General features: G+C 45.3%; 1 protein-coding gene across 3 annotated transcripts in view; it reads left to right on the top strand.

The window, feature by feature from the left end:
* LOC129696253 (dnaJ homolog subfamily C member 5-like) overlaps positions 1–24,546 on the top strand; it is a 156,571-nt gene that overhangs the window by 111,933 nt on the left and 20,092 nt on the right. For all 3 annotated transcript variants that reach the window (XM_055633978.1, XM_055633977.1, XM_055633976.1), the window contains 2 exons: positions 15,507–15,720; positions 20,710–20,884. In XM_055633978.1, the coding sequence (XP_055489953.1) occupies positions 15,507–15,720; positions 20,710–20,884 (389 nt within the window). The remainder of the gene's footprint in view (positions 1–15,506; positions 15,721–20,709; positions 20,885–24,546) is intronic.

Here is a 24,546-nt window from a genome sequence, read left to right as displayed (position 1 = left end):
TCCCCCCCCCCCCCCAAATAACGGGGTCTATAGCCCTTTGCTCACATAGTATAGTGAAGTAGGGTCTAGAGCTGGCTGAATGGCCCTTCAACTACACATTTCCAAAAATAGTGCTAATGGCATCCTTAAGGTCACTAATTTTGTACACCTTTATTAAAAACATGCGGGCCAAAGCTGTATGCCCGCCATGAGACCTTTCAGAGTATTACGGCCTTCCCAACACGTCTGCAAATGCACCTGTAACATTGGCTACATTGAGAGCACCACAATATTCCCGGGGTATAGAACCCTTGCCAACACTTCAGCAAACTATTAGCTTGAAGTTAATGGGTGGACTCACAGTCCTTCAATACTCACAGCCATCCTCTCGAAATCATTCTCCGTGAGTTCTGCTGGCAGTACTGCTCATCATGTTCGGCAGGTTGTTTCCCCCCCTTCAATAGGGGACAGTGGCTCAATCACCTGCTCAGGCTTTACCCCGTCAGACCTTCCATACCCTCCTCAGAGGCGTCCGACATTTCATGCAGCCCATATGGGAAACTGCTGTGGGACTTATATTATTTGCCCACTGTGGCTATCCTCCAATCCCGGAGCCTGCCACTATGGAGAATTTTACTCCAGCAAACCGCTCCAGCCGACTTACATGCTCTCGGGCACTAGTCGTCGCGGGTGCTTAATATATGGGACCGCTCCTGCCGACCTTGGTGCTCTCGGGCACTAGTCGCACGCGGTATATCCCACAGCCCGTCCCCATGCCTACGGGCACTGGACCGTTCCCCATGGTCCTGGTACTCACGGGCACCTCTACCCATTTAGGGTGAAGTTTGGCACTCGCTCCCATCTGGGAGATGCTGGTGCCGACATTTATTGCTGCCTGCTGCTGGTCATTAAACAACAGCAAACTCTGTGTTAGCAGCCCTTCAGCTCTATACTGACATCAGTAGCTGGTTGCCTGCTGTTCAGCAACACACAGTAACGACCTGTGGCTGTGCCCTGACGTCCTTAGCTGGCTCCCTGCTGTTCAGCAACACACCAGTCTCTTCAGAATACAGCAAGCACGTCTGGAAAAAAGCACCAAAAAGGTAAGGGAAATTTGTTCTTACCTGCACTGGTTTTCAGCCTGCCGTTTTCGGAGGAACGTCCTTCCTCCCGCAGCCCCACGGACCCCGTAGCGCAGGTCCATGGGCTGCTGTCCCCGATGTCGGCTCTCTCTCTCTCCCGGGTGGTGCAGCTGCTTCAATCAGCTGCGGAGCCCCTAGCGACTGCATCTAAACAATAGACCCGACTTGGTCTAGAAACTCCCCGGGCCGTGTAGCTTTGTTTCCCGCCCGGCAACAGTCAATCTTGCCGGTGCGGGGAACGACGTCGGGCACAGCTGTTCTGTGCTAAAAATAGCCGTTTGGGAATCCCCTCCAGAGGATTCACGCTAACTGCTGCTGCTGGTTCTGGCTGCAATATTTCTGCAGTCTCCTCTCCAGCTCCTGCAGCTTCTTGTATTTCCTACCTGCAAGGTAAGTGGAAAAATGTTTTCAGTCTCTTACCTGCTTCTTTGCATTTCTCTCTAGGGAGACGTCCTCTCCCACTTCTGACTCGTTGAATGCGTGTATGCGATATGACACGCATGCGTCGTAGCGGGCTTCTTTCATGGAGTCCCTCACGTGACTCCGAAGTAAAATTCCAGAGATTCACCACTCCCTGTGTGAAAAAGGTTTTCCTCATCTCGGTCCTAAAAGATTTCCCTCTTATCCTTAAACTGTGACCCCTTGTTCTGGACTTCCCCAACATCGGGAACAATCTTCCTCCATCTAGCCTGTCCAACCCCTTAAGAATTTTGTAAGTTTCTATAAGATTCCTCCTCAATCTTCTAAATTCAAGCGAGTACAAACCGAGTCTATCCAGTCTTTCTTCATATGAAAGTCCTGACATCCCAGGAATCAGTCTGGTGAACCTTCTCTGTACTCCCTCTATGGCAAGAATGTCTTTCCTCAGATTAGGAGACCAAAACTGTATGCAATACTCCAGGTGTAATCTCACCAAGACCCTGTACAACTGCAGAAGAACCTCCCTGCTCCAATACTCAAATCCTTTTGCTATGAATGCTAACATACCATTTGCCTTCTTCACTGCCTGCTGCACCTGCATGCCTACTTTCAATGACTGGTGTACCATGACACCCAGGTCTCGTTGCATCTCCCCCTTTCCTAATCGGCCACCATTCAGATAATAATCTAGTTTCCTGTTTTTGCCACCAACGTGGATAACCTCACATTTATCCACATTATACTGCATCTGCCATGCATTTTCCCACTCACCCAGCCTATCCAAGTCACCTTGCAGCCTCCTAGCATCATCCTCACAGCTAACACTGCCCCCAGCTTCGTGTCATCCGCAAACTTGGAGATGTTGCACTCAATGCCCTCGTCCAAATCATTAATATATATCGTAAATAGCTGGGGTCCCAGAACTGAGCCTTGCGGTACCCCACTAGTGAAATTGTGAAAAGGACCCTACTCCTACACTTTGCTTCCTGTCTGCCAACCAGTTCTCTATCCACATCAATACTGAACCCCCAATACCATCTGCTTTAAGTTTGTATACTAATCTCTTATGTGGGACCTTGTCGAAAGCCTTCTGAAAGTCCAAATATAACACATCCACTGGTTCTCCCTTATCCACTCTACTAGTTACATCCTCGAAAAATTCTATAAGATTCATCAGACATGATTTACCCTTCATAAATCCATGCTGACTTTGTCCAATGATTTCACCACTTTCCAAATGTGCTGCTATCCCATCTTTAATAACTGATTCTAGCAGTTTCCCCACTACCGACGATAGACTAACTGGTCTGTAATTCCCCGTTTTCTCTCTCCCTCCCTTTTTAAAAAGTGGTGTTACATTAGCTACCCTCCAATCCTCAGGAACTACTCCAGAATGTAAAGAGTTTTGAAAAATTATCACTAATGCATCCACTATTTCTGGGGCTACTTCCTTAATACTCTGGGATGCAGCCTATCGGGCCCTGGGGATTTATCGGCCTTTAATCCATTCAATTTACCTAACACCACTTCCCGGCTAACCTGGATTTCACTCAGTTCTTCCATCTCATTTGACCCGTGGTCCCGTGCTATTTCCGGCAGATTTTTTATGTCTTCCTTAGTGAAGACAGAACCAAAGTAGTTATTCAATTGGTCTGCCATGTCCTTGTTCCCCATGATCAATTCACCCGTTTCTGACTGCAAGGGAGCTACATTTGTTTTAACTAACCTTTTTCTCTTCACATATCTGTAAAAGCTTTTGCAGTCAGTTTTTATGATCCCTGCCAGTTTTCTTTCATAATCTATTTTCCCTTTCCTAATTAAGCCCTCTGTCCTCCTCTGCTGGTCCCTGAATTTCTCCCAGTCCTCTGGTAGGCTGCTTTTTCTGGCTAATTTGTACGCTTCATCTTTTGTTTTGATACTATCCCTGATTTCCCTTGTTATCCACGGATGCACTACCTTCCCTGATTTATTTTTTTGCCAAACTGGGATGAACAATTGTTGTAGTTCATCCATGCAGTCTTTAAATGCCTTCCATTGCATATCCACCGTCAACCCATTAATCACACAATATCACACAATACAATTTATTTGTCATTTGGACCCCGTTGAGGTCCAAACGAAATATCGTTTCTGCAGCCATACATCACAAAATGAAAAAGACCCGAGACACAACACAATTTACACAAACATCCATCACAGCGCTGTGATGGAAGGCAAAAAAACTTATCTCTCCCCTGCACTCCCCCCCGATGTCAGAGTCAAAGTCAAAGCCCCCGGCGGGCGATGGTGATTGTCCCGCGGCCATTAAAGCCACGCCGGGTGATGCAAGGTCGCGCACCGGGTCTTGGTGTTAGAGCCCCGGCGTGCGCTCGCAAAGTCCCGCGGCCATTCCAAGTCGCGCGGGGCGATGGTAAGTGTCCCCGCTCCAGGTGCTCTTCAACCCCGCAACTCGGGCGGGAGAAGTCGCCGCTGCGGAAGCCCCGAAAAGCGGTCTCCCACCAGGGACCCGCGGACTTCCGGTGTTGCCGTCCGCCAGACCCGCGGTTGTAGCCTCCGAATCTCCGGGGGTCGGGTCGCAGCAGCGCTCCACCACAGCTTCACCCGCTCCAGACTCGGCCAGCTCCGCGACGGTGAGTAGGACCGCAGCTCCGCAACTGGAGCCCCAGGTCGTTCCTGTTGGAGGCCGCTCCACGTTGCAGCCCCAACGACAACGGAGACCCGACAAGAAAAGGTCGGGTCTCCCGTGCAGGGGAAATATTTTAAAGTTACCCCCTCCCCCCCACCCCACATACCCCGACAAAAAAAATAATAAAAATAAAAACTACATAGAAACGAGACAAAAATAATAAAAAGACAGACGGACTGCAGAGGCCGCTGCTGACGAGAGTCGCACCGCCCACCGCCCATTAAGAATCAATCGCCAGTCTATCTTGGCCAATTCACATCTCATACCCTCAAAGTTACCTTTCTTTAAGTTCAGGACCCTTGTTTCTGAATTAACGATGTCACTCTCCATCCTAATGAAGAACTCAACCATATTATGGTCACTCTTGCCCAAGGGGCCATGCACAACAAGACTGCTAACTAACCCTTCCTCATTACTCAATACCCAGTCCCTGCTCTCTCGTTGGTTCCTCTACATGTTGGTTTAGAAAACTATCCCGCATACATTCCAAGAAATCCTCTTCCTCAGCACCCTTGCCAATTTGATTCACCCAATCTATATGTAGATTGAAGTCACCCATTAGAACTGTTTTACCTTTGTTGCACGCATTTCTAATTTCCTGTTTGATGCCATCCCCAACTCCACTACTACTGTTAGGTGGCCTGTACACAACTCCCACTAGCGTTTTCTGCCCCTTAGTGTTTCGCAGCTCTACCCATATCGATTCCACATCCTCAAAGCTAATGTCCTTCCTTTCTATTGCGTTAATCGGCTCTCTAACCAGCAACGCTACCCCACCTCCTTTCCCTTTCTGTCTATCCCTCCTGAATATTGAATATCCCTGGATGTTCAGCTCCCAGCCTTGGTCACCCTGGAGCCATGTCTCCGTGATCCCAACTATATCATAGTCATTAATAGCTATCTGCACATTCAACTCATCCACCTTATTATGAATGCTCCTTGCATTGAGACACAAAGCCTTCAGGCTTGATCTTATGAATCTAGTGAGTGTTTGGAACTATCCGCGTTAAAACTGTCTTCATTAGAAAAGCAGGCTGAAGATGGTTGTTTCATGAGACAATAAGTGGAGGGGAGAATTACATGTGTTTAAACATTACTTTCACAAAGCCAACCATTGGCGCAGCACCATAATTATGAACAGGCCAAAAGTCAATATTTTTTGCTGACTTTATTCTGTGTCTAATCATAGAGAGAGCATATGATAATAAAAATACGCCACCAACTTATCAATCCCTTCCCAGAATTGCACTCAGTCATTGATGCTTGTATCTAAGTCTGATGCCAATACTTTCCCTCTCCTCGTCTCAATTACAGCTTTGTTTGGATGCTTATAAGAGACAACACGTTAACTTCTGTCTCCATTTGTTGCATGCAGATGCACAGCAGTACCTGCCTTTAGTGTTTAAACTTTGCTCCTTTGACCTTAAATCTATGCCATCTAGTCCTTGGCATTTCCACCATGGGAAAAATGTTATGACTGTCCACAACTCATTTTCTCATACCTCTCATAATTTAACATATTTCTATCCGGTCTCCCCTTAACCTCCGGCATTCTTCTAATCCATGTAGCATTCTGGTAAACCTCTTCTGTGTCCTCTTGACATCTTCCATATCCTCTGTGTAACGGGGCAAGCAGAACTGTACACAAAACTTCAAATGAGGCCTAACCAAAGTCCTGTAAAGCTGCATCATGACTTCCTGGCTGTTATGATCAATTCTCTGACCAATGAAGGTAAGCATACCATATGCTGCCTTTGTCACTCTCTCTACTTGTGTTGCCACTTTCAGGGAGCTATGGACTTGGACCCCAAAATTCTTCAGTACATTAATGTTGTTTAGGATCTTGCCATTAACCATATACTTTCCCCTTACATTTGACCTCCCAAAGTACAACATCTTACACCTGCTCAGATTAAACTTTGTCTGCCATTTGCCAGACCATTTCTGTAGCTGATCTATTTTCCGCTGTCTATTTTGACAACCTTCCTCACAGACTGCAACTCCAGCAATCTTAATGTCTGAAAACATACTAACCAACCCATCAACATTTATGTTCATGTCATTAATATATATCACAAACAACAGAGATGCCAGCACAGATCCCTGCCGAACTCCACTGGTTACAGACATCCAACCTGAATAATGACTTTCCACTACGCTTCTGTCTTCTAATTGTTAGCCTGTTCTGAATACATAACACCATTGTGAGTTGGCAAGCAATGCCTAAAAGCAGCTCATGCACTTATAACTGTAATGGATTCTGATGAGAACAATTACATGGGTGGCATGATGGAGCAGTGGCAGAGTTGATGCCTTAGAACACCAGGGGCTACAGGTTCGATCCTGACTATGGGAGTTTTTCTGTACGCAGTTTGTATGTTCTCCCTGTGACCTGCATGGATTTTCTCTGAGATCTTTGGTTTCCTCTCACCCTCCAAAGACGTACAGGTTTGTAGGTTAATTGGTATAAATGTAAAATTGTCCAGTGTGTGTAGGATCGCGTTAATATGCAAGGATCACTGGTCAGCACGGACTTGTGGGCCGAAGGGCCTGTTTTCGCACTGTATCTCTAAACAAAACTAAACTAAACTAAAGTGGAGACACTAAAACTTTGTTAACGGTTTAGGCATTTACTAATCAATGGAATTTCTTTGCAAAATATGAGTGGAGAAAGCTGACACATTCTGAAACCTATGCGTTTATTTTTTTGATGATCTTATTTTTTTTAATCTTGTGGCTGTTTGTTTGTTCCTGTCACATAAGTATAATGAAGTCAATAAGATTTTACATTACTAATCTTATTATCTTGCTAATGCTTCCTAATTAACATCTTAAAATTATCCTTAATTGAGCTATCAAATAGGATGAGTTGAATTATGTGTCTGTTGCAGGAACATGGAAAACATGACTTGAATTGCAAAATGGAATTTACTTATCTGATTAATGAGATGAATTACTAATTTGACACGACTTTCAAATATCTTGGCGACCAACATTGCTAATGGAATACATGATTATGCACTAAAGAAAAACTGATCTCACTCGATTCAACAGAAGAAATAGTTATTTTAAATATTAATTTTCTCTTGTCATCTATGGACTTTTTTTTTCATCTGCTGGATGATTTCAGCTCTTGAAGTTGAAACTCCTGATATTGATTCCGTGCAATTAATATTTTAATGACATAGTGCCTCACATCTTTGGAATATATTGCATCAAACACACTTGCACTAATATTTCCCCCATCTTCCAGCATCCCTTCACAACAGATGAAACAGTTTTGGTCACGGAATTCTGCATGATTCACCAAAATACACGTAGGATCATTAACAAACATGGACATATGGGGATTTTCAATTATTCTGACTCTAGATGGAACTTTTTAATCTTGCAAGGTACAGATAAAATTAGCTTACCTTAACAGCAGTATAACTTTTATGGCAATTGAGGTTCAATTATATTACAGTATAGCCTAGTTATTATGGACCTCTTTATTAGGGATTTTGGTTACAGCGGATGGACCCACCGACCCAGGCTGAGCTGCAGACGCCACCCTCGGTCCACATTGTCTCCATGGCCACATCCAGGCCCGGCTGCCAAAGTCATCCCCGGCTCACACCCCCTCCCCGGCTGCTTCCACGCCAGACCTACTGACCTTCACCACTAGGCCGAGTTGCTGGCATGGGCCTGCACCACCTCCCCAGCTGCTCCAGGCTGGACCTACTGCCACCACTGCCAGCCCACACAGCTTCCTCGGCCGTTTCCAGGCTGCACCAGCCGCTGCTGCCACCACCACCACCGGTCCTTACTTGCTCTCGGGCCGACCGTGGGCCACGACCAACGACTCCCCCAATCCTCGCCTCAATTCACCTAGATTCCAGACCAAACGTCTGAAGAAGGGTCTTGACCTGAAACACCTATCTATGTTCTCCAGAGATGCTGCCTGACCTGCTGAGTTACTCCAACACTTTGGGCCCTTCTTTGAATTGACCAGCATTTGCAGACTTTGTTTCTACTATTTATACAATGATATGCTATTAGTCAGTACCCCTTTACTTGGTTATGATGGACGATTGGCAATAATGGACACCATTACCCCCTCTATGATCCATTACAGGTATGAGAGGTTATGGAGAGAAGACATTAGAATGAGGTTAGGAGGGAGAGATAGATCAGCCATGATTGAATGGCAGAGTAGATTGATGGGCCGAATGGCCTAATTCTGCTCGTCACTTGATCGTTTGATTATAACGAAGGTTTACTGAACAGGGACTATTCTCTAGGCCATTAACAAAAAAGGACAAATATTGAGGAGTAAACTGCTAAGGAAATTGCAGAGGTACACAACAGCTATAGCATTATGGTAATAGTGTAACTGTCCAAAAAGCAAACGATAATGGGGAAAGTGGGAGGGAGGTTTTTAATTGTGTTCCAGCAATCTTTTTGGTTGGTTTGTTTCTAGCCCAACAAGGAAAGCAGCATTGCTGGAGTTTGTTCAATAAAATAATATACATCATGTCCAGGTACATTTAGGAGACAGAATCATAATATCATAAAGTTTTGAATAGCTCTGGGAAAGCCTGTGGACCAGACCAAGTTAAAAATCAGAAAACTTGAGAGGGGCCAAATTGAATGGGATGAGAACAGGTTTGGACTGGGGAAAATGGAATTTGATGAACCTGGAGGTTCACAATCTATTGAGGACCAGATCTCTGGAATTCAAGATAAACACTAAATGCTGGAGTAACTCAACGGGACAGACAGCAATTCTGGAGAGAAGGAATGGTGACATGCCTCTGTTTGGAATTTAAGTCTGGTGACACAAGTTCATGTTGGAAGTTCAGGTATGATCAGAAAGACAGACACACTTATGCTCTAAACTGGAGGATGAGACAGGCGTCCGGCAGCTGCGGCAATGCTTGCACGCCACCATTTTTGCCAAGATAAAACTAAGTGGCAGCTCACGCAATAACAAGGCATCACTCTCAGATTAACTCAATGCGTTCTACACTTACTTCAAAAGGGCGAACCACAATGTGGCTTCTCAGGCCGCCATAGCCCTGGATGGCATTGTGACCTCAGTCACCTGACATTATCATTGTGCATTGCATTTGAAAGCCTGTTGGAGAAAATAGAAGTAAATAGAAGTGTGCAGTGAGAATCAACAACATGGAAACAGGCCACTGTGTCATTAAGTTCCTACCTGTAAAAATACAGTTTACCCATAACCCCATGCTTCCAAATGTTGTAAGGATGCCGGCTTCCATCAGCTCATGGCCAACATGTTCACCCTTTGGGTGAAAAGGTACTTCTCAAATCACTTCTAAATCTCCTCCCCTTACTTTAAAACTGTCCTCTGATTATATGCATATCTGCCAAGGGGAAACGTTTCTCCCTATCTATCCTATTTATAGAATCATAGAATTGTTCTGCACATAAAGGACTTTGAGGATCACCTTGGCTATGCCAACTATGATGCCGATCCATACATCCCATTTCCCTGTATTAGACCTGTATTGCTCTGTGATTTTCCTATCTATGTACCTCTCGAAAGATAGTTGCCAGCCAAATCTAGTAATCCCATCTGCCCTCTGTCAGTTCATTCTTGATAAATGGCACGTCCTGTGTGTCAATTTTATCTCAGATCTTCTTTAAATTCCTACCCTCTCACCGTAAACCTTTCCCCCTCTATTTCCAGTGCCAAGCCCTCATAAAAGACTATCTCAGTTCCCTTCAGCCTTCTCCAAGGACAATAAATCCATTTATCCAACCTCAAACCTGAAATACTCCATCCCATGCAACATCCTGGTGAATTTTCTCTGTCCCCTCCACATCCATGATTGAATGGCAGAGTAGACTTGATGTGCCGAATGTACTGTTTCTGCTCCTATCACTTATGACCTTATGCCAGCCTTCCTGTCTATCTATCTATCTATCTATCTATCTATCTATCTATCTATCTATCTATCTATCTATCTATCTATCTATCTATCTATCTATCTATCTATCTATCTGTCTGTCTGTCTATCTATCTATCTATCTATCTATCTATCTATCCATCTATCTATCTATCTATCTATCTATTTATCCATCCTATCTATCTATCTATCTATCTATCTATCTATCTATCATCTATCTATCTATCTATTATTATCTATCTATCTATCATCTATCTATCTATCTATCTATCTATCTATCTATCTATCTATCTATGCACCAAGTTTTTATTCCGTTTCGGTCATTGATTTGTTGTAAAAGTAAGCGATAGCACTAAAATCTTAAAATCCGCGCATGCGCAGATCGATCTTTTCTCCTGCCAGTCAGCGCCGCGTGGATTAGTCTCTTCCCCTGTCACTCCCTGGGATGGTCTGCCCCTTCCTGCGCCATCATGTTTTTACTAGAGCTGAGAATGGCCAGCGGGGGTTTCCAACCACCCCCCGGGACTTTCGGAAGGACCCGACTCAGCCCAGCATGGGAGACCCAGCCCAGCCCATATTCGGAGACCCAGCCCACCCCAGCCCACCCCAGCCCAGCCCAGCCCAGCCCAGCCCAGCCCAGCCCGGTGCGGTGTCGGAGATGGCGCCGATGTCGCCAAACGGAAAGCGGGGACTCTGATCCCGGCAGACGAGAACAACCAGCACCCGCTGTGAGTCCAAATTGCACCGCCAATTCCAGCCCCTACCCCTCTGGTCCCCCACTGGCTCCTCCCCCCCCCCCCCCCCCCCATGATGCCCCCCCTCTCCCCCATGGCTCTTCCACCCCTCTCCCCCCACAACTTCCCCCCTGCCCCCACACTCCTCCCCCCACAAGCCCCCAGGCCCCACACCCCCTGCCTACACACACATCCCCCCCCACACACACACCGCCCCCTACACACACACCACCGCCCACACCATCCCACCCCCCCACAACCCCCGCCCCTACAACCCTCTTCCCCCCCCACACACCCACTCCCCCCCCACCCACACACACACACACCCCCCCCCCCCACACACCCACCCCCCCACACACACACCCCCCCACACACCCACTCACACACCCCCACCCCCCACACACACCCCCCACAGACACCCCTCCCACACCGCCAGCCCCCCCCCCCCTCCCCCTCCCCTGCCCCCCCACACCCCCCCTGCCCCCACCCCTGCCCCCACACCCCCCTGCCCCCCACACCCCTCCACCCACACCACCCACTCCCCCACCACCCACCGCCCACACCCACCCCCCCCACACACACACACCCCTCCCCACACAGCCCCCTCCCACATCCCTCCTCCCTCCCCCACATGGCCCCCTCCCCGCACATACACACACTCTTACCCCCCATCCTACACCTCCCCGTCCACACACACCCATCCTCACCCCATGGCCTCCTCCCACACCCACCTTCCACCCTCCCCCCCCCCCCCTGCTCCCCTCCCACACATGAAGAGGAGGAGGAGGGAGTGCTCGGGGATGAGGGGAAATGAGCCGCACCTGAGCAGTTAGGGGCTGGCTATGGGTGAGTGGTGGAATATTGCGGTGGGGGAACGGGTTGTGTTGGGGGGCCAGGCCTCCCATGTGACTGGGACTCAACTTAGTCTAGTGTTTTATATAGTTCAGTTTCAGTTCGGTTTAGTTTATTGTCACGTGCACTGAGGTACAGTGAAAAGCTTTTTGTTGTGTGCTAACCAGGCAGCAGAAAGACAATACATGATTAAATCAATCCATTTACAGTCTATAGATACATGACAAACGAACAATGTTTAGTGCAAGGTAAAGCCAGCAAGGTCCAGTCAAGAATAGCCCAAGGGACATCAGAGGTAGATAGTAGTTCAGCACTGCTCTCTGGTTCAGTTGCACAATAACCCCATTGCTCTATTGAAGGCAAGTATCCCATAAGCCTTTTTTTTACCACCTTATATACCTGTGTTGCTGCCTTCAGGGATCTTTGAACATGTAGACCAAGGTCCCTCTGTTCTTCAGTAATTCTTACCATTCTATCATTCATTGAGCTTATTACATCTCCTGTCATTTTTCAAGATGGATAGTGAAAAACATCTTCCTATACAGAGACACATGAAATGATCCAGCACCATTGTGGGGGCCGGTTATGTTTAATCTTTACATGGTTATGCATCTTGTTGCTTTTTCTATGACTATTGGCAAATCAAATTCCTTGTATGTTTATATACTTGGCTAATAAATAAATTAATTACATTCTGTTTAATGTGAGGAGTGAGAGGGTTGGAGGGAATCTGTGGAAATATTATTTCACCCAAAGTGTGGTTGCAAACTGGATCACACCGCATGAGGAGGTTTTGGGGACAGGTACTCCCACATTTAAAAACTATCTGGACATGCACTTGAATGGAAACATAGAAAATAGGTGCAGTATTATGCCATTCGGCCCTTCGAGCCAACAGGTAGCAATTAATTGGGACAAACAATTGCTACGTGTTTCATTAACCAAAAAGATTTGCTCACATGTGGTCAAAGGGAGATAGTTAAAATCTGGAAAATTACCATTTGGGAACAATTCACAACCAACAATTCATAGAAACATAGAAAATCATAGAGAAATAGGTGCAGGAGTAGGCCTTCGAGCCAGCACCGCCATTCAATATGATCATGGCTAATCATCCAAAATCAGTACCCCATTCCTGCTTTTTCGCCATATCCCTTGATTCTGTTAGCCCTATGAGCTAAATATAACTCTCTCTTGAAAACGTCCAGTGAATTAGCAGAGAATTCCACAGATTCACAACTCTTAAACTGTGAACCCTGGTTCTGGATTTCCCCAACATGCGGAACATTTTTCCTGTTCAAGCCTGTCCAATCTCTTAATAATTTGATATGTTTCTATAAGATCCCCTCATCCTTCTAAATTCCAGTGAATACAAGCCCAGTCGACCCATTCTTTCTTCATGTGTCAGTTCCACCATCCGGGGAATTAACCTGGTGAATTTACACTGCACTCCCTCAATAGTAAGAATGTCCTTTCTCAAATTAGGAGATCAAAATTGCACACAATACTCTAGGTGCAGTCTCACCAGGGCCCTGTACAACTGCAGTAGGACCTCCTTGCTTCTAAACTCAAATCTACTCTGATCAAGAAGGCTCATCAGCGTCTCTTCTTCCTGAGGAGACTGAAGAAGGTCCATCTGTCTCCTCAGATCTGGTGAACTTCTACCGCTGCACCATCGAGAGCATCCTTACCAACTGCATCACAGTATGGTATGGCAACTGCTCTGTCTCCGACCGGAAGGCATTGCAGAGGGTGGTGAAAATTGCCCAACGCATCATCGGTTCCTCGCTCCCCTCCATTGAGTCTGTCCAAAGCAAGCACTGTCTGCGGAGGGCGCTCAGCATCGCCAAAGACTGCTCACACCCCAACCATTGACTGTTTACCCTCCTACCATCCGGGAGGCGCTACAGGTCTCTCCGTTGCCGAACCAGCAGGTCGAGGAACAGCTTCTTTCCGGCGGCTGTCACTCTACTCAACAACGTACCTCGGTGACTGCCAATCACCATCACCACCACCCCCCCCGGACACTTACTTATTATTTTTTATTCAAATCGTTTGCTATGTCGCTCTTCAAGGGAGATGCTAAATGCATTTCGTTGTCTCTGTACTGTACACTGACAATGACAATTAAAATTGAATCTGAATCTGAATCTGAATCTGAATCTGAAATCCTCTTGAAATGAAGTCCCCACATGCCATTAGCTTTCTTCACTGCCTGCTGTACCTGCATACAATTGCAGCATCAAATTAATACTGGAGCGAGAGAGAGAAAACGGGGAATTACAGACCAGTTAGCCTGACTTCAGTGGTGGGAAAGATGCTGGAGTCAATTATTAAAGAGGTAATAATGGGGCATTTGGATAGCAGTAAAATGATTTGTCCAAGTTATGAAAGGGAAATCATGCTTGACTAATCCTCTGGAATTTTTTGAGGGTGTGACAAGTAAAACGGATGAAGGGGTGCCAGTGGATGTAGTATATCTAGACTTTCAGAAAGCCTTTGATAACGTTCCGCACGGGAGACTGGTAACCAAAATTAGAGCACATGGTATTGGGGGTAGGGTGTTGACATGGATATAAAATTGGTTGGCAGACCGGAAGCAAAGAGTAGGAGTGAACGGGTCCTTTTCAGAATGGCAGGCAGTGGCGAGTGGAGTGCCGCAAGGCTCGGTGTTGGGGCTGCAACTGTTTACCATATATATTAATGATTTGGAAGAGGGAATTAGGAGCAACACTAGAAAGTTTGCAGATGACACAAAGCCGGGTGGCAGTGTGAACTGTGAAGAGGATTTTTGGAGGTTGCAGGGTGACCTGGACAGGTTGAGTGAGTGGGCAGATGCGTGGCAGATGCAGTATAATATAGATACATGTGAGGTTATCCACTTAGGCGGCAAAAACAAGGGGGGGCAGATTATTATCTCAATGGGGTTAGGTTGTTAGGTAAGGGGGAGATGCAGCGAGACCTGGGCGTCCTTGTGCACCGGTCACTGAAAGTTGGCTTACAGGTACAGCAGGCAATGAAGAAAGCTAATGGAATGTTGGCCTTCATAACAAGAGGATTTCAGTATAGGAGTAAAGAAATTCTTCTGCAGTTGTATAGGGTTCTGGTGAGACCACATCTGGAGTATTGTGTACAATTTTGGTCTCCTAATTTGAGGAAGGACATCCTTGTGATTGAGGCAATGCAGCGTAGGTTCACGAGATTGATCCCTGGGATGGTGGGACTGTCATATGAGGAAAGATTGAAAAGACTAGGCTTGTATTTACTGGAGTTTAGAAGGATGAGGGGGCATCTTATAGAAACATATAAAATTATAAAAGGACTGGAAAAGCTAGATGCAGGAAAAATGTTCCCAATGTTGGGTGAGTCCAGAACCAGGGCCCACAGACATAGAATAAAGGGGAGGTCATTTAAGACTGAGGTGAGAAAAAACTTTTTCACCCAGAGATTTGTGAATTTGTGGAATTCCCTGCCAGAGAGGGCAGTGGAGGCCAAGTCACTGGATGGATTTAAGAGAGAGTTAGATAGAGCTCTAGGGGCTAGTGGAATCACGGGATTTGGGGAGAAGTCAGTTATTGATAGGGGAGGATCACAATGAATGGCGGTGCTGGCTCGAAGGGCCGAATGACCTCCTCCTGCACATATTTTCTATGTTTCTAATAATTCAAACAGATACAGTAAGTAATAATTCATCTAATTTTAAGATATATTTAAAATTCTTGTCATTGATTGACGGACATCTCCTGGTCCTATTACTTTTGTTATTCATCCATAGGAAACTTGCTTTGAAACACCACCCGGACAAAAACCTCGACAATCCAGATGCCTCTGACAAGTTCAAAGAGATCAACAATGCTCATTCAATATTGACGGATATTTCAAAACGGAACATTTACGACAAATATGGCTCCCTAGGTCTTTACATAGCGGAACAGTTTGGCGAAGAGAATGTGAACACGTATTTCATGCTGTGTAGCCCGTGGGCAAAGGTAATATTTTTTTCCTCCCTGTTTTAAGGCACAACGAAATCTTACGGTTAGAGTTATAGAGTGATACAGTGTGGAAACAGGGCTTTCTGCCCAACTTGCCCACACCGGCCAACATGTCCCAGCAACACTAGTCCTACCTGCTAACATTCATTCATTGTTTCATCCATATCCCTCCAAACCTGTCCTATCCATGTACCTGTCTAACTGCTTCTTAAATGTTGGAATAGTCCTTGCCTCAACTACCTCCTCTGGGAGCTTGTTCCATACACCCACCACTGCTGCTGGCTTTGATGATTGTACATAATGGCAGTCTAAATATATACTTTCTATGGAAGATCAGAATTCAAAAAGCAGGAAACTGTAATTTAATGATGATGATTCAACTCCAATAGCTTGTCAGCACTTCTAACACTTCAATATATCTCTGGATGCTTCAAGTAATCATCATCAGACAAATTTGCTACTGATCCTATCTCAATGAAAAGCTTGTCAGAGAAGTAAGTTTTAAGGTACATGATGAAGTTGGACGGAGAGGTAGAGAGGATATTTCAGAACCTAGGATGCCTTTGGGGCAGCACAAGGCCACAGCTACTATCACAGCTGCCTCATAGCTCCGGTAGCCTAGGTTTGATCCTCACTACCAGTGTTGTCTTCCATTGTGAATGTGTAGTATTTCCCTCGGCTGCTCTGGTTTCCTTCCACATCCCAAACGTATGGAGGATCGTAGGTTATTTGGCCACTATAATTTGCCCCCAATCATAGGATCTGGGGAGAGTTGATGGGAATGTGGGGAGAATGAATTGAGATTATAGTCCATGGGCCAGAGGAGCCTACTGTCCACCCTCCCTATGATCCTACTTCTTGGGTGTCATTTTGTTCATTGGTATCTCTTCTGTCAAGAAAATGTGTTCCCATGAAAAAACTCTTTCTTTTTTTTAATATATGTCAAAATGTTGCCCTCTTTTTTGGGGTCTGTGAATTTGGTACTTGCAATTGAGTCTGTTTCTTAGCAAAGATACATAAAAATCTACTAAATCATCTTCAACTCTATGAAAATCATCAAGCTCTGCCAGGGGTTTCACAAATTTGTTACACTGTTACATCAGTTTGATTGGCTTGACTTTGCTGATTCCTTTGAAAGCAGTTGTTGAGTCACAGCCTGAGAACGCATGCAGTCCAAGTAATGCTGATCAGTATTCTGAGGAGGACTGCTTTGCAAAATGGGTGACATTTATTAGCCTTTGCCTGTTGCCTCTCCATGTGTCAAAGAAGAATGTGGTGTCTTGAATGCAATTTGCATAGTGAAGCAATATGAAAAAAAATATGGCTGTCTGGGCTTTTGACTTGCACGTGGTCAAATCCTTGCTCTTTGCCATAGTTGCAGTATATGTTCACTAACGAGTCTGCTTCTTCTTGCTTTGACTTCAGGGATTGAATCTTAGACTGCGGTGTCTCTTTCCCATTCTGAGAAGTATGAAGTGTGGCCTCTCCTTCTTTAACGAAGATCACCTTCCTTCTATGTAGCCTCTTTGCCATGTCATGCTCACTCCACACATCAAGAAGAAGTTCCATGAGCTGTTTCTTGTTCTCATCCTTGGTCAAGTACTGCTTCCAATCTCTTGGTATTTTTGGTCTTTCCTCCTTTGATTATTCTCTTCTCCGCACACCCACGCCGTGTCCATTCACTTGACTTCACTGAATTTGGTTTGTACATATCTGTACTGAAGACTACATCATTAGATGACAATGCATTGAAGATTTTGATGCCAATCTCTTTGAAGTTTGCAGGAATCTCTTTGAGATAGTAGAATGCAGCATTGCCATCTTTCACTATCAATATTTTGTTACTGGCAGGAGGTTGTGAGTTGTCTACATCTTTCAATAGGTAGCGTAGGCCCTTGGATTTATCAGTCTTTGCAAAGAAGTTGTCTGATGTACCAATGGAGTAGGGTACAGGCAGGGCCGGCCTTAGGAGGTGCGTGGCCCAATTGGAAACAATTTTGGTGAGCCCCAGGTTCCCAGCCAAGGTCTGTCAACCCTGTTATTTAGTATATATGATCAAATTGTACACTATGGTGCTATGGATTATACACTGTCTTAATCACTCCTGCTCCCATTTGACTGTCAGTAGCTCCACTGGCTTCCAACCTTTACCGTAGCTGCTAATTATCATAAAATTGCATTATGTGATTGGACACAATGCCCTTGGAAACAGTGGTTGATTGGACGGGAGGAGACCGAATTGTTGATTGGACGGGAATTTTAAGGCAAGCTGGTTGATGATTGGACGCAACCCCCTTAGAGACAGCGGTTGATTGGCCACCAAATAATGGTGCACAAATTGACAAATAGGAAAATAATAAAATTGCTGGTCGGTGTTAAACTCAGTGAATTATCTGCCTGTATCTCCAAACTAAACAGTATAACATGCAGGTACATCCATTTAAAATAAAATTCAGTGATTATTTCACATGATTTCTCACTGTATCTGACCAATCTCTGTTTAATTCCTTCTATGTGAATACTTGGCCAATAAACTTACTTACTTAAGATGTTTGGTCTCCATGTATGTGAAATTCTCTGCCTCAGAGGGCGGTGGAGGCAGGTTCTCTGGATGCTTTCAAGAGAGAGCTGGATAGGGCTCTTAAAAATAACGGAGTCAGTTGATATGGGGAGAAGGCAGGAACGGGGTACTGATTGGGGATGATCAGCCATGATCACATTGAATGGCGGTGCTGACTCGAAGGGCCGAATGGCCGACTCCTGCACCTATTGTCTATTGTCTATTGTCTAACACCTTTCATAGAACCAGTAGACATGAGTCCTGATTCCATGACGACATCCTGAAGTCTGGATCCTTACATTTTCTTTCCATTTTGAAGTTTGCACAAATGACATGGAATGTGCCAATCAACACAATGTGTTTCTTGTCCTGTGCAGGATGACTCCACATGAGAGGATCTGCCTTCATGCAGACACCCAAGTCGAATGTTGCAATGACATATTCTTGGCCAATCTCATGACTTGCTTCTTCAGAAGCTCGTAAACACTCTTGAACTGTACTAACCTCCGTGATGGGATGATTGATCACAGGATAGTAGTCAATTGTGGTCACATTTGAAGGCACCTCACCTGTTGCTGAGACATATCCAGCCCAAGCTGGAAGCTCTTGATCTTTCTCACCACTCGCTTTCCGGGAAAGCATCCATGCAGATCTTTTCTTGTACGCAGTTTGAATGCTTCATCCCCATCTTCACGCTTCCAGTGCCGCACACGAAAATCTGGATTTGCTTTCCGGTTGACATAGGCTGATGGAAGAGAGCAAAGTGTGATAAAACACAATTTTGACATAGATTGAAATAAGGGGTTAAAAAACATGGTCCAAATGAGTTTTATTCTTGGGAACATAATTTTTCCAACAAGAGAGATGCCAATGAACAAAATGACACCCAAGAAGTATGATCATAGGGGGGGGTGCACGGTAGGCCCCTCTGGCCCACGGACTATTAGTATAAATGGATGCTGATGGTCATCATGAACACAGTGGATCGAGGGCCGGTTTCTATGCTGCACCCTTCCATGATACATGGAGTGTATATCTGTATGTCCATGATACATGGAGCATGGTATCCATGCATGTATATCTCTCTGTCCATGATACATTAGTGTGTATCCATGACTCTCTATGAACGGGAAAAGAAGACATGATTGCTAATGGTGGAGTGACCTTTCCATTGACTGGTGCAATGATCCTGGGCTACTTGGTGACCGGTGATAGCAGCACTAGCCAGTCAGATGGAATCCCAGTGCCACCTGTGGCCTGCTTTAAAGCCTGAGGAGTCAAGAAACTGAAAATATAATGGGAAGCCACCAGCGTGAAGCAGGTTGAAAATCCCACACAAACCCTGAATAGGAGAAGCACCAGAGAAGGACTTGTTGTATTATACTGTATTAGACTGAAACATGTTTAACATACCTTGCTTTTGAGAGCAGTTCTGAGAAGAATAGCCAGTGAGATCTTCTTTGGGGTCTCTACCCAAAACGCTGCCCATTCCTTCTCTCCAGAGATGCTGAGTTATTCCAACATTTTGTGTCCATCTTTGGTGTAAACCAGCATCTGCAGTTCCTTCCTACACAGTGTGTTCCTGATGTCTGCACTCATGCATTAAAACACAGAAGTCAGGAAGACACTGGAGGGCAGATACCAGTGCACCTCCCCTCCCACTGTGTTGCTGGGCTCATTACATACCAGTCATGGGAGGTTATTTGCCATTCAGTTGAAATGGGTTGGAAATCTGAAATGAAATGGTAAGTGGTTTCTTCATTTTGCTTTTTAATTAATATTCATTAAAAAAATTATGCCATTTTAATTGTGTTTTAAGTAAAGCTATTACTTTTTCAAAATTATTGTTCATGTATTAAATTAGCTATATATATTTCAGTGCTCTGTAAATGGCTGTGATTATTGGACATTTAGAAATAGTTGAAAAGGTTTTTTTATGTAGGAAGGAACTGCAGATGCTGGGTTATACCGAAGATAGACACAAAGTGCTGGAGTAACTCAGCGGGTCAGATAGCATCTCTGGAGGAAAAGTTTCTTGACAGGACTGAGGTATTGAAAGGACAGTGTTACAGCAGGATCTGCCACCTCTTGTAGACCATTCGATCTCACGGGCAGCAGGAGGACCCAGAGATCAAGTGCATCGATAGAGCAGCAAAGGTTCAGTGCCACTGTGGGGTGGTGTGTTTGAGGGGTGAGTATGATAACATGGGGCATAGGTCTGGTTGATCAAGATCTCGCCCATCACCGATTGTGGCAAATGGTCAACAATCGGCAAACGTTTAACTCTGTTTCGCTCATCACAGGTGCTGCCTGACCCACAGACTATTTATAGCACTTTCAGTTTTTAGTTCAGTTTTCTAACATCTGCAGTATTTTTATATTGTTATTGTCATTTCTGATTGTGTTTTTTTTTTGCATTGTATCAGGGTCTCTTTGTACTCTGTGGGGTGATCACTTGCTTTTACTGCTGCTGCCTCTGCTGCTGCTGCTGTAACTGCTGCTTCGGTAAATGCAAGCCTAAGCCTCCAGGAGGTGAAGAATACGAATATTATGTATCATCAGAAGACCTGGAGGAACAAATCCGCATGGACACGGACGTGGGTAAGTGCTGGTGTCAAGGTACATTTTCTTCTTTGGCTTGGCAGGAAGCTCTCAAGTCGACGGTGTGCCAAAAACCTGCTGCCTTGGTTGTTTCAGAGTTTCTTGAGACAAAAGGAGAAAATGAAGGGAATCCACTCCCATTATTCGGGCTGACCGCACAGTTACAGAGTCTCCTATCACTGTAACCCAGTCTGACTATAAACTACCCGGTCCGCCACAGAGCCAGGCCTGGTGTACAGACATGGCTGTTGCTGCTTTTTCCTGCACATCCAATCTCCCCAACGGTGTTCAAAACAGACACAAAAAGCTGGAGCTACTCAGCAGGTCAGGCCGCATCTCTGGAGAAAAGGAATAGGTGACGTTTCAGGATGGGACCCTTCTTCAGATGATATGCTTGGTTTCAATGGAAATGGCCACCGGGGAATCCTGCACTCTCTGCCTACTCCATTTATATTTCCTGGTAGTCACCCATCTACTTTCTGCTGCAGTTTTGGTATGACCACCTCATTGTAATCCCTATCTATGAAGCTTTCATTTTCCTGGGCGAAACTGAGGTCATCCAGCTGCAACTCCCGTTCCCTCAAGTGGTTTATCAAGAGCTGCAGCTGAAATCCTCAGGGGCACTGGAGGTTTTCCTGACTTTCCGCATTCTGCAGGAGGAGCATATCCGTGCCCTAATTTCCATCCTGCCTGCACTCAGAGTGAAGAAGAGAGTCGCAAAATAAGACCTAACCTTATCTTGCGGTCACCTCTACTCAGCCTCCTGCCCAAAGCCTCTCAAGTCAAAGGTTCAAAACCTACCCTCAAAACACAGCCCTTGCACCTCACCACAACCGCTCCTAATGAGCCACACCACTATACCTTCACTTCTCCTTTTTGGCCGCCGTGTCTTTCAATGAAAAACAAATCATGCTTTTTTAAACCTGCTCTGCTCTGCCCCATCTCCGGGCTGGAAACTGACTACCTCGGCAGTTCACACCGAGGTCTTTTAACTTTCCACTGCTGCCCTTACCTATCTCTAGTCCCATTGACCTGTCTGGAACTATTATCCTTTGAGACAATAATTGTTTTATCAAACTCTCTTGATTTTGCACCTTAATCTTCAATTATTATTGGATGCTTTTAGCATCTTCAACATTGGAGAGATGACAAAATGTTTACATAGAACATAGAACCCGAGGAATAGGTCCTTCTGTGCTGACCATGATGCCAATGTAAACAAATACCATCTGCCTGCACATGGTCCATATCATTCCATCTATTGCCTATTTATGTGCCTGTCCAAATGCCTTTTAAATGTTGCCATCATATCTTTTTAAATCACTTTCTCTGACAGCAAGTTCCAGGGAACTACCACTTTCTGTGTAAAAAAAAAGTACCTCGTAAATCTCCTTTAAAACTTTCTCCTCTCGCCTTAAATCTCTACCCTCTCGTTTTCAATCTTTCCACCCTGGGAACAGTGCCTGTCTTATTACCCATTCATTTCCAGTTCCATCCTCTAAGCTGGTGCTTCCCAACCTTTTATTAAAAGACCCATCATTTATTTTTTCACCTCTGTATTCCACAATTTGTAATAGAAAAAACTCACATGTGGTTAAAGTGCACTTTGTCAGATTTTAATAACGGCCATTTTTATACATTTTGGTTTACAATGTAGAAATTACAGCAGTGTTTATGCATAGCCCCCAATTTCAGGGCACCATAATGTTTTGGACACAGCAATGTCATGTAAATGAAAGTAGTCATGTTTAGTATTTTGTTGCATATCCTTTGCATGCAATGACTGCTTCAAGTCTGCGATTCATGGACATCACCAGTTGCTGGGTGTCTTCTCTGGTGATGCTCTGCCAGGCCTGTATAGCAGCCATCTTTAGCTTGTGCTTGTTTTAAGGGCTAGTCTCCTTCAGCATATAAAAAGCATGCTCAATTGGCTATATAGGGTGATTGCCTTGGTCACTCAAGAATTGACCATTTTTTAGATTTTAAAAACTCCTTTGTTGCTTTAGCAGTATGTTTGGGATCATTGTCTCCGGGTCACTGCTCGTGCGGTCGACCGGTCGGTGCAGAGAGTAGCTTTGAATGTTTGTCTCTTCGTTACGTTACGTTACGTGAGTTGAGAGAGTGTTTTGTTTCGTTTTAAGTACATCGGGTATCGATTGACGGTTAATTGCTGCCGTATAGTTCAGTACTTTCGTGATGTGTTTGTGCGGGCGCTGCCACTACCTCACACACACACACACCGGACCAACGAGCTAACGTTAATTAGCCAGCTAGCTTCTTGCGTTCACTGCTCCAAAGTATGGACTTCACATGGACACTGTGGACTCTTATGCTTCTACTGTTCGTCTTGGATTAACTGCCCACTGCATCATATGGATATACTCTTCCGGACAACCAACGGATTACTTACTGCAGGGACTTTTTACTTCAGCTGCAATTACACTCTCACCAAGCCCCTGCCATAGACAAGTTGCCGGAGGAGCTACAATGTAAACTCCCAACCGACCGGACAGGCACCCTGCACAACAATAGAAAGAAGGTAACGAGACGGGGGAGGAAGAAGAAGGGTGGAATTAAAGCAAGACTTAGGCGAGGAGAAAGTAAGCACCGTGCACTTCCCTCAGTGATCCTTGCTAATGTGCGCTCATTGCGTAACAAGACTGATGAACTGCAATCTAACGTTTTTCACATGTATGAATACCGGACTGCTTCCATTCTTGCTTTCACTGAAACATGGCTGACTGGGAGTGACAACAGTGACAGCATGCACATAGATGGCTTCGGGTCTCATGTAAGGTTAGACCGTGATATTGAACTGACTGGCAAGCACCCTGGCGGTGGTGTCTGCCTCTACATCAATCCACGCTGGTGCAAAACAGTTGTTGTCAGAGAAGAACTGTGCAACCCTGACATTGAACTCTTGGCTGTCTCCCTGCGTCCCTTCTACCTTCCCAGGGAATTCCCACAACTGTTTTTCATTCTGGTTTATATCCACCCCAGAGCAAATGCATCCACTGCTACGGAACATATAAGAAATATGCTCGACAGATTCGAACTGATATCTCCGGACGCCCCCAAATTCATCATGGGTGACTTCAATCACTGTTCAATTGACAAGTCACTTACCAGTATGTCAACTGTACCACCCGTCTAGGGAAAACACTGGACAAATGCTATGGGTCAGTCCCAGACGCCTACAGAGCCGTCTCCCTCCCTCCCCTAGGCTCTGCTGACCACAGCAGCATACTGCTCGTTCCTGCCTACACACCTGTGGTAAAGAGAACAGAGAAAGTCATCAAGGACATCAAACAGTGGACACCGGACAGTATTGACAGGCTTCAAGGGTGTTTTGAAACCACAGACTGGAATACCCTCACATCCTCCTCCACCAACATCAGTGAGCAAGCGGATATAGTCTCAGCATACATCACTTTCTGTGTAGACAATATTATCCCCTCCAAGAAAGTCACAATCTTCCCTAACAATAAACCCTGGGTGACTAAAGATCTAAAAAACATATTGAATAAGAAAAAGAGAACATTTTTTACCGGTTCTGAAGCTGAGAAGAAGGAGGTAAACAGAGAGGTCAAGCGGGCCATAAAAATTGCCAAGCTGAAATACAAGAACAAAGTGGAGCAGACCTTTGGAAAAGGGAACCTCCG

Source organism: Leucoraja erinacea, chromosome 4, assembly GCF_028641065.1.
Source record: "Leucoraja erinacea ecotype New England chromosome 4, Leri_hhj_1, whole genome shotgun sequence".
Classification (NCBI taxonomy): domain Eukaryota; kingdom Metazoa; phylum Chordata; class Chondrichthyes; order Rajiformes; family Rajidae; genus Leucoraja; species Leucoraja erinaceus.
This window is presented reverse-complemented; position numbering and strand designations above follow the sequence as displayed.